Source organism: Rhopalosiphum padi, chromosome 1 (assembly GCF_020882245.1).
Source record: "Rhopalosiphum padi isolate XX-2018 chromosome 1, ASM2088224v1, whole genome shotgun sequence".
NCBI lineage: Eukaryota > Metazoa > Arthropoda > Insecta > Hemiptera > Aphididae > Rhopalosiphum > Rhopalosiphum padi.
The window spans coordinates 86,542,966-86,556,003 of record NC_083597.1 but is presented as its reverse complement, the minus strand read 5'-3'; the positions used below and the strand labels follow the sequence as shown (position 1 = coordinate 86,556,003).

At 28.6% G+C, this 13,038-nt stretch overlaps 1 protein-coding gene across 1 annotated transcript in view; it reads left to right on the top strand.

Annotated features, from left to right (window-relative positions):
* Window positions 1-10,772, top strand: part of LOC132930743 (uncharacterized) — a 53,868-nt gene extending 43,096 nt beyond the window's left edge. The window contains exons 5-6 of the mRNA XM_060996779.1: window positions 6,762-6,918; window positions 8,213-10,772. Of these exons, the coding sequence (XP_060852762.1) occupies window positions 6,762-6,918; window positions 8,213-9,491 (1,436 nt within the window). The 3' untranslated portion in view covers window positions 9,492-10,772. The remainder of the gene's footprint in view (window positions 1-6,761; window positions 6,919-8,212) is intronic.
* Window positions 10,773-13,038: the final 2,266 nt, after the last annotated feature.

Below are 13,038 nucleotides of genomic sequence, written 5' to 3'. Positions count from 1 at the left end.
TCGGAAATCTTAACGACATATTTTTGTCGTAATATTTTGATACACGAATTATCATGCTATTACCTATACCACAATAACTTATTTAAATGTTAACAATTAATGAAGGTAATAAAATAGCTACTTCCAAAAGTATTGAATATTAATTATTATAGTATAACTTCATTAGCACGTATTTTAGGCATTAAGGCCGTAAATGGTTTCGTTGCGTAAATGTAACAACTAACAAAACAATGCGGATATATGTAAATAAAATGCTTTCGATAAACCTATAATATAATATAACAAAACATATTCCAGGTAAACACACGATTTATAATTTCTTATATATATTTATGGTGTTTAATTGTAATATTTAGACAAAAATATTACTGCTTATTTATTACATAATTAATTTTACAAATATGAAAACTTCAGTGAAATATTTCACGTATTTGTTTACCTACCATTTTTTTTTTTAAATTTACACATGTTATTTAAAAGACAATTTTGAGCGACGAGTATTAAAATTACTTATTATAAAATAAATTTACAAATCGACTGAATAAAATATTATATTAAAATGCATTTTTAAATAACATGTTAGGATATAAATTATAAATGTTTATAAGCATTATTATTTTTATTGGAATGTTAACCATCAACATTTTTAACATATAAGTAAGAACATACTAATAGTAATAAATAACCTATAACCTACCAATAGAATTCATAACGCATATGTATAAAATATAGTTACACCATTATGTGGTTTGCTATCAAGCTAAACAAGTAATATTATAAAAAAGCCCAATTACTAATCGATATAAACCATTTGAAGAATTGAAGTTAAAACATAATATCAAGTACATGCGCCTACTCAAACTCTCAGAGTAATATCATAATATAATATTGAGTATTATTATTATTAAGTATGTTATGAGGAAGTGTAAATGCGTTTAGAGTTTTTAAATGAAAACCATTGTAGGTATTTGATAATTAATCACTAAAAAAACATATCAAAGTATACATCGTTTTAGCAGTGTTTTGAACCAGTTTTTAATAAAACCGCATTTTTTGCAGCTAAAGTTAATTGCACTATAGTGACTGTTGAGGGGGTTTTCGATTTTCACTCTCGATATATATATGTATATAATAATATATTATATATAAATATAATATTACGTAGGTATCTGCAATCTATATTATATGCCTAAAGTGTGCAGCGAATGAACCGCCTTATACGGTGCTTTGTCAGTAGCTCGTCGACCCGAAGCATTTTGATAATAATTAATCACAAAGTAGGCTAAACACGGATTGTGGGAGTGAAATGCGAAAAAATAAATAATAATAATAATAAACCGTATTATACCTATAAACTTAATATAATCATGCCGGCGCGTATGTGCGCACGCCAGTCGGTGGACCAGTTTTGCGACCCAACATCGGGACATATAAATTACAGACATTCTTAACAAGGTTATAACAACAACCATTGGACCAGGCGAGTTGCATAACCCCGCGAGACTTGCACGCCATTACTCCGCGGTATCGAGTCTTATAGGTATTATACAGGTAGACTGCAAACGCTGCGTTATAATAATGTATATATAGTATACGAATAATATAATACGTATCTACCGTGTGTCCGTGTGTTTATTCTATAAGCTCACGAATCCCCCGGCAAAGTCCGAACCAGCGTATATATTTATGTTTAATATATATTATAATACTATAGAGTATGTAGGTATATTTTTTTTATGCGTGTTATTTATAATTACCAGCCGAGTTAAATATATATATATATGATGTAGGTATTATAATATATATTATTCAAATTAGCGTATACCCCCGCAAGACGATTTAAATGGCGCAACAGCACGGGTATCCCCGTAACAGCGGACCACTGTACCTGAAATGTGTGTTAACCAGAATTTATTTCCAGAACGCACACGATTACGTCGGCCGTAACTGGGACTCGAACTTTAACGCTCTATAGTCTATATAAAACCATCTTATATACTCATAAAATATTATATGCATTTAAAAGTTATGCACTAAAAAAAAAAAAAAACCGAAAATATGTGATTATTATTGTTTTTTGTTCACGAGTTCGCATGTTTTCATAGTAAAAACTTACATATTAAGTTTTTCTTAAATCTATAACATAATATAATTATAATAATATGTATGATTCTTTACTCTTCGCATTTACAATCAATTTACTTAAATTACGTATATTATAAAATACAATCTGGTTTCGATGAGTATAAAATTGTATTTCATAGATATGATTAACATCTTAAAATGATGAATATGTTTTAATCTGCAAATTAGGTACTATTGTATCGACCATAAAATAAATGATAAAAATAGTGAAATCAATAAATATGTTTTGAAAATCAAAACATTTTTAAAAACTCCCTGAAAATTGTTGACATCTATTTCATGTAATAATGCTACTGTGTAGAAAAACTGTTTTTCGCGGGACAAGCTTAAGAGTACCTACGTTATTTATACCGAGATTTACCAAGTTTTCACACTATACAGTATACGTTACATTTAGGAGAACTTTTCTGTACCGTAGCGTTTCTATTTTTATTTATATCAATACTTAATAATTTTAATAAAAATATGGACCGGCACGGTAACCTAGCTAATAGTTCAGATTGTTTTTAAATAATCAAAATAACGAAAACCCTGCTAACTTCAATATAATAATAATAATAATAATAATAATAGTATAATTTATGTTATATAAATAAAATTTTAAAATATGATAGTTTTGAAATTTTACAATAATAATTTGAGGATATAACTAAGGATCTAATCCTTATTTTGATAGACATTCTTGGTTGACATTCTCATGCTTCGTTTAAATATTGACTGTCGATCATCATAACTACAGTTGAACTCGACTGTAGAAATCATTAAATACTTTCTGCAGATTAAAATGTGAACAAATCTTATAATATTGGAAAGTAAAATAATAAGATTATATTTTCATGTTTTAATATTTATGATTTTTACAATATTTATTTTACACGTATTAAATTTATTAAATAGGTCATTTTTAATGGGAAAGTGATATTGACAACAGCCGGACTATAATAAATAATTTATAATAATAAGCAACATAGGAATGTGATTTATAGTTTAAGAACAATTATTGTTAACAATAATGATTTAATAGAATTCTGAAAATATACTGGAAAATGATTGTATTTAGAATATTGTATAAATAAATAATAAATAATAATTATTAATTTAAATATATAAATATATTATAATTTACATTATATAGTTATTTTATTTATTTATATAACTACAATATTTTTTACTTGACATTAATACCGTAAATTTTATTTTTATTTTTTAAGTGTATGTAGAACTTGTAGGTACTACTCAGAATAATAGTTTTGGTTAGGTTCACACTAAAAAAGTTCATCGTATATAAAAATATATGCAAATAGTAAGCTATTTAATCCATTCCCCTCGATTATTATAACACTGTTATGTATTAGTTATACTTATAATTTATTAATAACGACAACGCCCTATATTACAAGGGCGTTGTTATTATAATAATAACAAAATACGTGCCTGTATTTGTTATGTCCAATGTATCTGACATTAATTATTTTTATTAATGCATTGATATTACTATCAGACTTCAGTAATGGTCACATATCGTTTTTTCAATAAAAATCATTTTTGAAAATATTTCACTAATAATTTATCCTTATATGTTTTTTATTAGACAGAAAATAATAATTATAACGATGAATTAACCTACTCAGTGAAGTACAATAATATTCAATAAATTGTACTGATCAAACTAATACATTTAATAGTTATTTCACTTGTGTATATATTTAATTATAAATAAAGTGCTTAAAATGCAAATACACGTTTCATAAAATTAATTTTTACTATGACCTATTGGTAACTATCGCAATTGGACACTAGGTAAATAAATCGTTAACAAATATAAATCATATAAAGTTCTACAAATGTTCACATTATTTAGGAGCTTTGAATATAACATAAATTAGCTCATTTATCAACAAATTTAAAATAAATTAAAGATTCAAAAAAAATTATAAATGTTACTACAGTAATTTTAAGTTTTTAACAGAGCAATTATTCGTACTTAATGTAACGTATTACTGGAATCTGTGAACACGTTATACCAATCTTACGTTTATAAAATATTATAATACAACGATATACTTCATATTATATGCATCACCATTACTTTATTTTTTAAGAGATCACCACACCATTAAAAATGTATGTATGAAAATGGTTTAGCTCGGAACAAACTTACAGTCACAGTAGCTTTACCAAATGTTTACCGTACAAATTAATCATGTTATTATTATTAGTTATTTAGTTCTCATATTATATTATTTTTATTTTTTATAGACTCTATCGTACAAGTTTTATTATATGCCTCTAATACCACGCATTTAAGTTAATTTAATATGTTTCGTATTATATATAACCCATATGTCTGTTCAATATAAATCTTTAACAATTGTAAATCAGATACGAGCCCCATATTTACTACTTTATAAACACGAGTTTTCTTTTACTTTTCATATAATATATATTCTGGAGTATTGCAAAAAAAAAAAAATTCCAAAAGTTATTCAGCAAATCAGTTTTAGAAAACATCTCGGTTATTTTATGGCAATTTAGAAAATAACAATCATACAGGGATTTTAAATTTGCGCCGTATCATCATACATAACATTTCATAGTCAAGATAGATTTTTATTTCGCAATTATTTTGTTATTTTATCGTTTACTGCAAAGTACTACTCATACAATACGTTTTGTAATCTAAGGTATTAGATAACCATAATTTTCGAAACCATGATTTTTATGTTAACTTCACTGCCTACTCGTAAGTTAATACTCTTCTATATTCCACATACCTACCGTATTGTCTTTAGGTATTCGGTTACCACCTATAGCTAGTATACATAAAACCTACACAATACACTATTACATTATTATATTATTATCATCATCAACAACAAAAATGAAAATAACAACCAGGTGATATCGTATTATTGTCGAACGATCTTCGTATATTAGTTTCTTATTACGACTTCCAACCCGATCGTATAATATATTATTATTATATTATTATAAACCGCGAATGCTGGAGCACAATATTATAATAATAATATACGATTGGCACGAGCGATAAAAATAACACGCTTTCAATACTAAACAAGTTGGCCGAGCATAAAATATAATGTGCATTATAATATTATGTATAACATAATGGTTGGCTGCAGTAGAACGCATTAACCAGTATATAAGTACTGTTTAAACTACTATACTATTGTATTACGACGGTAATAATGTTACCATAACAATAAGCGCAATAAAATATGGCATAATGTACAGAGTACACAATAATTATATATATTTTGTACGCATGGTGACAAAATCTCGTTTACGGTCATCATAATATTATAACACCTGATATATACTATTATACATTAGATGTGATAGTACCTGTGTAAACATTATTAACACCAGGCGCTGTCGTTATAATTTATAATTGCATCTCTAATATACTAGTATATAATATACAGTCGATTAAGCGATTAGGACGATTTCGCCGATTTCGAATTTTTCAAACTCGAATGTAAAGATATACTATATTAATAATGTTATTCATGTTTATTATTATTTATTAATTAACCGATATAATAGTTAAAATATTTTAGGTAAAATCGACAATGTGGGGAATCATTTAAAAACAGATTTTAAAAATACTAGAAAGACTTAATGCCGGACAGTTAATAAAGATAAAAAAAAATTATGATAAAAGATGGTAAAAACTATTATACATTTGTATTATATCGGTTTGTTTCAATATTCAGTATTGAGTAACCATCACGTTTATATAAAATATCGAACTTAATTATAATTTAAATTAAAAATATTTTTGAAATAACTTATATTGACAAATGTATTGGGTCAGAATATGTATCAGTATCAGTAAAAAATATCTATATCAGATTATTTCTTTAAATTTAAATAAGATCAAACAATTTTTTTATAATTTTGCTGAATAGCGGCGCATTGTATGGCAATAATAATATAAATAAAAATAATTTATATTGATTTAATTGCAATTTTTCATATTCGTTTAGTCAATCACACTTTTATACTTTCTACAACAATTTGGGTTATACTTCCATGTTAAAATAAGTCGTGTAAAATATAGATAAATTGATAATGTATATCAATCTGCGTTCTGCAAATTATCTATGGCCTCGGTTATAAAAGTCAGATATTCAGATGTCACATAAAAGATATTTTCCGAATAAAGTACTGTTGCTAAACTAGTCAGAGACGTCTTATTGCAATCACTAATAATAAAGTAACTTTTCTCTACATATTGGTCATGTAGTAAGTCGTGCACTAGACATTTTTTGATAAAATACAAATACATGTATAACAAAAAATGACGAAATAATTCGTAACAATTGGAATTATAATTAAAAACACTTGTAATTTTTGACTATAAACTACTTTAATTGAGTTTTATATTATACACTATTATATATTCAATGTCAGTTCCTAAATATTAACACCTTTATGTTTGAAATGTTAAAATCTTACAAAATTTCATCGGAAAACAAATGTAACTTGGTATGTTAATATTATATTGAATCGTAATAACTCTATTACCTATATGTTTTAATATTGAACACTTTCAGAATAAATTGATTTTAATATGTTTTTGTCTATTTTAGCGGAAATTACGGATATCAAATTCTTATGTCTAAACGGGACGGTATTCGATCAGGAAACCAGGGTTTGTGAACGTTTGGACGAAGTGGATTGCAGTAGGAGCGAAAGTTTCTTCGATCTTAACTTGGAGCTATATGGAAACAACGGAGCGGGCTATGGGTAAATAATTGTTTATTACTGCAATAAACGAATTTATAACATAAATAAGGCATACAAAAACATTCGTTAAAGTGAAAATAATTTAATAGAGCTTAAATATTCAAAGATATATTATTATTATTATACGAAAAAATATTTTGAGTTCGTTCAAAAATCCACACAACAGGTTTATACATTCAATTTTTGAGGTTGCGATTTTATTATAATATTGCCATAAAATTATCATACAAGTAGTCGGCAAGAATAAGTTGTTTACCCTGGTCGTTCTTATTATTTTATTTGCTACTTTATCGATAAAATGAATGAAATATTATCCGACAATATAATATTATGATATGCCCACTGGGCATAAGAATCGGTATAGAGACGAGAGGTGGTACGTTGAAATGTGTGTACCTATATTATAATAATATTATATTATTAAATAAAATATCTATGATATACAAATGTATTTACTTGATGAGACGATTTTAATAAATATTAATACAAATAATTATAGCATTGAATATTATATTGTTACTTATTTAAATTGTACAAGTTTTTATTTAAACCCGTAATTATTGTATTCAATAAGCAATAATATTGAAAACTTTCAAAATATGACGTGTGCTAAGTATGTAATTTTGTATTTATGTTTAATAGTCAATATTCACTATTTTGACACAACATGTATTTCAACATTATATAATAAGTACCTACTTAGTTTAGAAAATACATTTAAAGAAATAATTATAATTTAAAATAAAAAAATATTTATTTGCACAATACGGTAGTCATGCACTATTATTTTATTATTTATCTATTAAATTAAATTAAACTGATTTTTTTTTTTGAATCCAAACAGATATATTCCGTGACATTGTGAATAATGAAGAACTAATTAACTATTAATTAAATCTCAAAAAATAATAATAATAGCAATAATGAAACATAAAATATATTATATACACATAACTAACACATATAAACATAATATGTCTAAAATATTACATCATTCTAAATATTTTAATCCCTATATATTGGCTATTTAATATATTTGTATTGACATATATTATAATATTTCTAATAGCTGTATGCCTTGGGATTACAAATATTTGAATTTAGTTAATTTCTAATTTACAACATAATACGATAATGATATTAATCGATTTAATTCGTTGATATCCTATATTCGTTAAAAAAAAAATGATTGAAATGATATTTAAAAGTTTGAATCACAAAAATGCGAATATCCTCAATTGATTATATTATTATATTATTATCTTTCATGTATTCATGTGGCAAATGCTTGCAGGATCGCACCGGAAGAACCACCGGAACAGGAGTCAGTGCAGTGTAACGAGGATGAAGGAGAGTGTTCCGGGACATCCGATTACTTTGACGAGGAGATAACGACGATCGCGGGGCCGGTGGGCGCGTTGGCGGCCACAGCGGCAGTCATTGCCACGACCACGACGACGACCACCACCACGACGACGACCACTACGACGCCGCGGACAACCACGATCAGTGCGGCCACGAGCACTAAGCGTCCGTCCCAGCCGATAGTGATGACGAGCACGGCGAAACCGACGCAGCAGCCAGCCGTCTCGTATCCGACCAACTCGCCGGAAACGATAGCGGCCCTGATAGCGCTGCACAACGCGTTTCAGGAGAGTCTCAAAGAACGGGAACAGGGGCCAGGGCCTAAGGGGCAGCAGGCTCATCACAGGTACCATCCACCACCACCGCCGCCGCCGCCACCACAACAGCAGCAGCCCAAGCCGTTTACGGTGGCCAACTTCCAACCGCCACGGCACTTCCCGTCCAAGGCGCCGCAGCAACATCTGCAACAGCAGCAACATCCACAACATCACCAGCAGCAGCAGCAACAGCAGCCGCCACCACCGCCGTACCGACATCAACAGCAACATCTACAACAGTCCCAACAACAACAGCAGCAGCAGCATCCGGTTTTATTGTCGTCCGAGCGGTTTGGAAACCAAAACTTCCGTCACGGCTTCCGGTTGCAAAACGAGCCGCCGCCGCCACCGCCACCCGCGGACGAGCCGCCACCTCCTTCGTCGTACCAACATCAGCAGTACACCGGCGACGGTGCGCAGTACGACGGTAACTACGACGAAGGCGTTGCGGCCATCGGATTGGGCGACGAGGACGACGTGGACGACGAAGAGTCTCGGCGGAACTTTGCGCGCGAAGCTCCCGAATCTTCGGTGTCGGTTTCGGTGCAGGTCAGCTCGTCGTCGACCAAAAACAGTGCCATCAATCAGCAGCAACAGCAACAGCAGGTGGCCGCCGCCGCCGCCGTTGACGGAGAGTCTGCGACGCCGACCGCGACCGCGGCGACGACCACGACGGTGGCCACGGCCACTGCGGCCGACAGCCCGTTCACGGCCAAGCCGTTATCATTGCCGCAGCCGCCTCCAGCGGACGACGCCGATCCGAACGGCGGCGACCTGTACGAAGACGAGTACGAAGAGTCGGAAGGCGACGAAGAGTTCTTCAAGGACGTGCCAAAAGTGGGTCAGGACAGAAGACGGAGATACGCATTGGGCGACGGCAGACGAGCGTAGCGATGCGACGATGATTTTGATAACAATAACAATAATAATAATAATAATATTATCGTTGTCGTTGGCAACCGTGTACGACGCGGGAACGGCCGTCAAAGCCGCCGCGATGAGACGATCGAACGCAGTTCAACATGTTTTTGCTCAATAGTTTTGCGTCTGTCGTTGTGATCACGACTATTATAATATACACTATACGCAAATACGGCCATTTTTTTCACTTCTCGTCGTCGTCGGTCGTATATTCTTTTACGCCGACGTTAATGTATACTATACTTCTCCTCCTAATCTCTGTCTGCCACCCTCACTTTCTACTCACCCCTGTCCTAGTTGCGAGTAAGAAAAAGAAATACGTGATTTTTTTTATTTTGTTTTACTGTTTACCTACATTTTTTTTATGTATAATAATATTAGACGATTTTTTTTACGAATACGCTAATGATGGTCATAACATTATTATAAATATTATTATTTTTTTGCAATAATTCTGTCGTGTAAAATAATGTACATATCCTTGCTATTCCTATACAATTGTCATGTACCTATAATCAGGGCTCGGGACTATTAGCACTCGCGTGTATATGATAAACTTGTGTGTCCGTGTAGGATTTATCGTTTAAAAATTTTGCGGAATCGTTTCGTTCAAGCTTTCAATAATATTAGGTATTAATACGAATTTTGATTTTTTTTTTCTGTTTTCGCGGTTATTTTTTGAATGAAATATTTTTATCCACACTATTTTATGTCGTATTCAACCGATAGTATTAGTATTATTTATCATAATTTTAAATAAAGTGTTTGGATTTAAAAAAATAAGTTTGAGTTATTCATACATTTTTACGTATTTAAGTGATATTATATTAATTAAGCGCTCAAGTCCCGACCCATGATTATAAATAAATTAGTATAAACGATATTGTGTCCTGTACGAATTAAATACATGTTATATTGTTACACGCAACGCGTAAGGATATTAAAATAAAAGAATATATTTATAAATGTAATATTATTTTGAGTTAACCAAGTATATTTAGGGATGTTACACAAGTCGTATGCATATAATAATATAGTATTATTTTGTATTTTTTTTACCCTAGAAAACATAACAATATCATATATACATAATATGTTATTGATGATTATTAATTTTATGTTTTTCCTCACATATGATGGGTAATTTAGACTGATACATGTTATTATTATTGTACTCGGATTATTGTGTTTAGTTTTACGAAAAGCGTATAATATACGATATTAAAATTGTTTAATCATTTTTAGTATAATGTTATGCTTTTATTTTTATTTTCACTTCTGTCAGTATATTGGTTATTGTAGATATCTCTACATTTGTACGTTCATGATCAGATCAAAAAAAATTCCAATGAATTTTATAAAGTGAAGTACCTACGATGAATTCCATATAATCATATAATAGGAAAATAATAATGTTATGCAAACATAAACTATATAAATTATAATAATATAATGTAATATATATTATATTATGTCGAATTACATCGAACCCATCAACGAAGGTAAACACGTCGTTATTGAGCTGTACATTTTTCGTTAAGCGATTTTAAGTAATGTGCCAATTAACATATTATAATTTTTGTTAACTTTTTGTATGCTTGAAATAAACTCGCCATTGGATAAATCAACCAAATAATAAAATATATAAATAATATATAATGAAACAATAATTTTAATATCTATTGTATTAAATACCTATTACGATATAATTTGTATAAACTATTTTAGGTATTAAATAAAACTTTGTAAATGAATTGTATACTTTTTTGTTTTGGTAAATTTAATTTCGCGCAAAATGCATTATTTAATGGTAAAAGGTATTTTCTGTAATTTTACTGATGTTTTTATATCAGAGAAAATGTAAGAATTTAAATACATTTTTATAATTTTATTATTCAAACAACTATATAGGTAATATAATAATATATTTATATATTATAACAACCATCAACCATACCGTATGTTTTATTTAGACAAAAAAACTCTAGAATTAACGTTAATTAATATTACATTGCAATTAAAATCCATAAATTTATACAAAATATACATAAATTTCCATTCAATTTTTGGTACTATAATGCACTATATGATTATGTAGTTATTGTTGATGTAGACAATATAATGTTACAACGAAAAGAAGTATTTATTAAAATTAATCATACTCGATACTCCATAATAATTAAAACAATAATTATTATTTTATTTTTATAAGTTAAAATTGATAGGTATAATTGGATTTTATAATATTTACCCATAATAGGTATTTAAAAATTTAGCGAATTCATATTAATTCAAGTGTATGCAGTTTAAAATATAAATATATATGAAAAATGCAAAAATAAGGGGAGCTAGGGGGTTGTGACAAGCGAATACCTCTATGTCATTGAAACAGATCTTACAGAATGCATTTTAAAGTATTGAGCATCTTTATAGGTTTTTTATTAATAATAATAAAAAAAAAAATAAATAGAATTCTATACTAAGAGATTAGAAATTGTTATAAGAAAGACACCTATACAGTAAATAATGTTGGCATCAAACATTTAAATACCATCATAAAAAGTCTAAAAAATATTTATCAAAGTGGAAAATGATCTCACCGCAATACTTATATCTTGACTTTAAAAAATAGTTGTCTAATTATTTCTAGATTATTACATTTTTAAATATTTATATACAGTTTAATGATTATTATTACCATTGATTATAAATTTAATATTATAATTATTAATAATCAATGTTATTACCTTAAATATTGACATATTGTACCTACTTTTACTTTGTTGTTTGAACCTGAATCGATGTGAAATGAGAAGTTTTCTACAAAAATAAAAATTTCTGGACAAGCTTATTATCTATCTGATGACCGATATATATATATATATTATCAATTATCATTTATCATATATAATATTGAATATAATTGTTTTAAAATAAAATAAACTTTTAATGCATAGTATTAATTAAAATTAGCAAATGTATTGATTTAGTTTATTGGAACTATTTAGTATAATATTTATTTAATACAATAAAAAAAATAGTAAAATTAAAATTAGATTTGATTAGACAAAATGACATGACGTATCAAAATAATTGAACGATATTTATATTTATAGACATTATATTTTTATCTGTCTTGTAACTATTTTATTGTTTGGTGGTATTTAGATTTTAAAACTATTCAAGCATCAAAAATTGACATAGTATGATATTTTAGTGGAAATATTTATTAATTTCTAGCGTTGCTTAAATAGTCTTTTTTAGTTGGTATTATTGAGTCAATTCACTAACTAAAGCTTTGTCATAAATAATAATAAATTTTATCCCTATGAATATTTATATATGTATACCATGTTCACTTATTGAATTAAATTTTTTCATGAACTGAATTTCCTCATACTGAAATTAGTGAAATTCATCCAGATAGTGAATTTTAAAGAAAATATACGTAATATTAATATTCATTTCATGAAACGGATAATAAATGTATTGTAAACTTTGTAAAATTATTATGAGA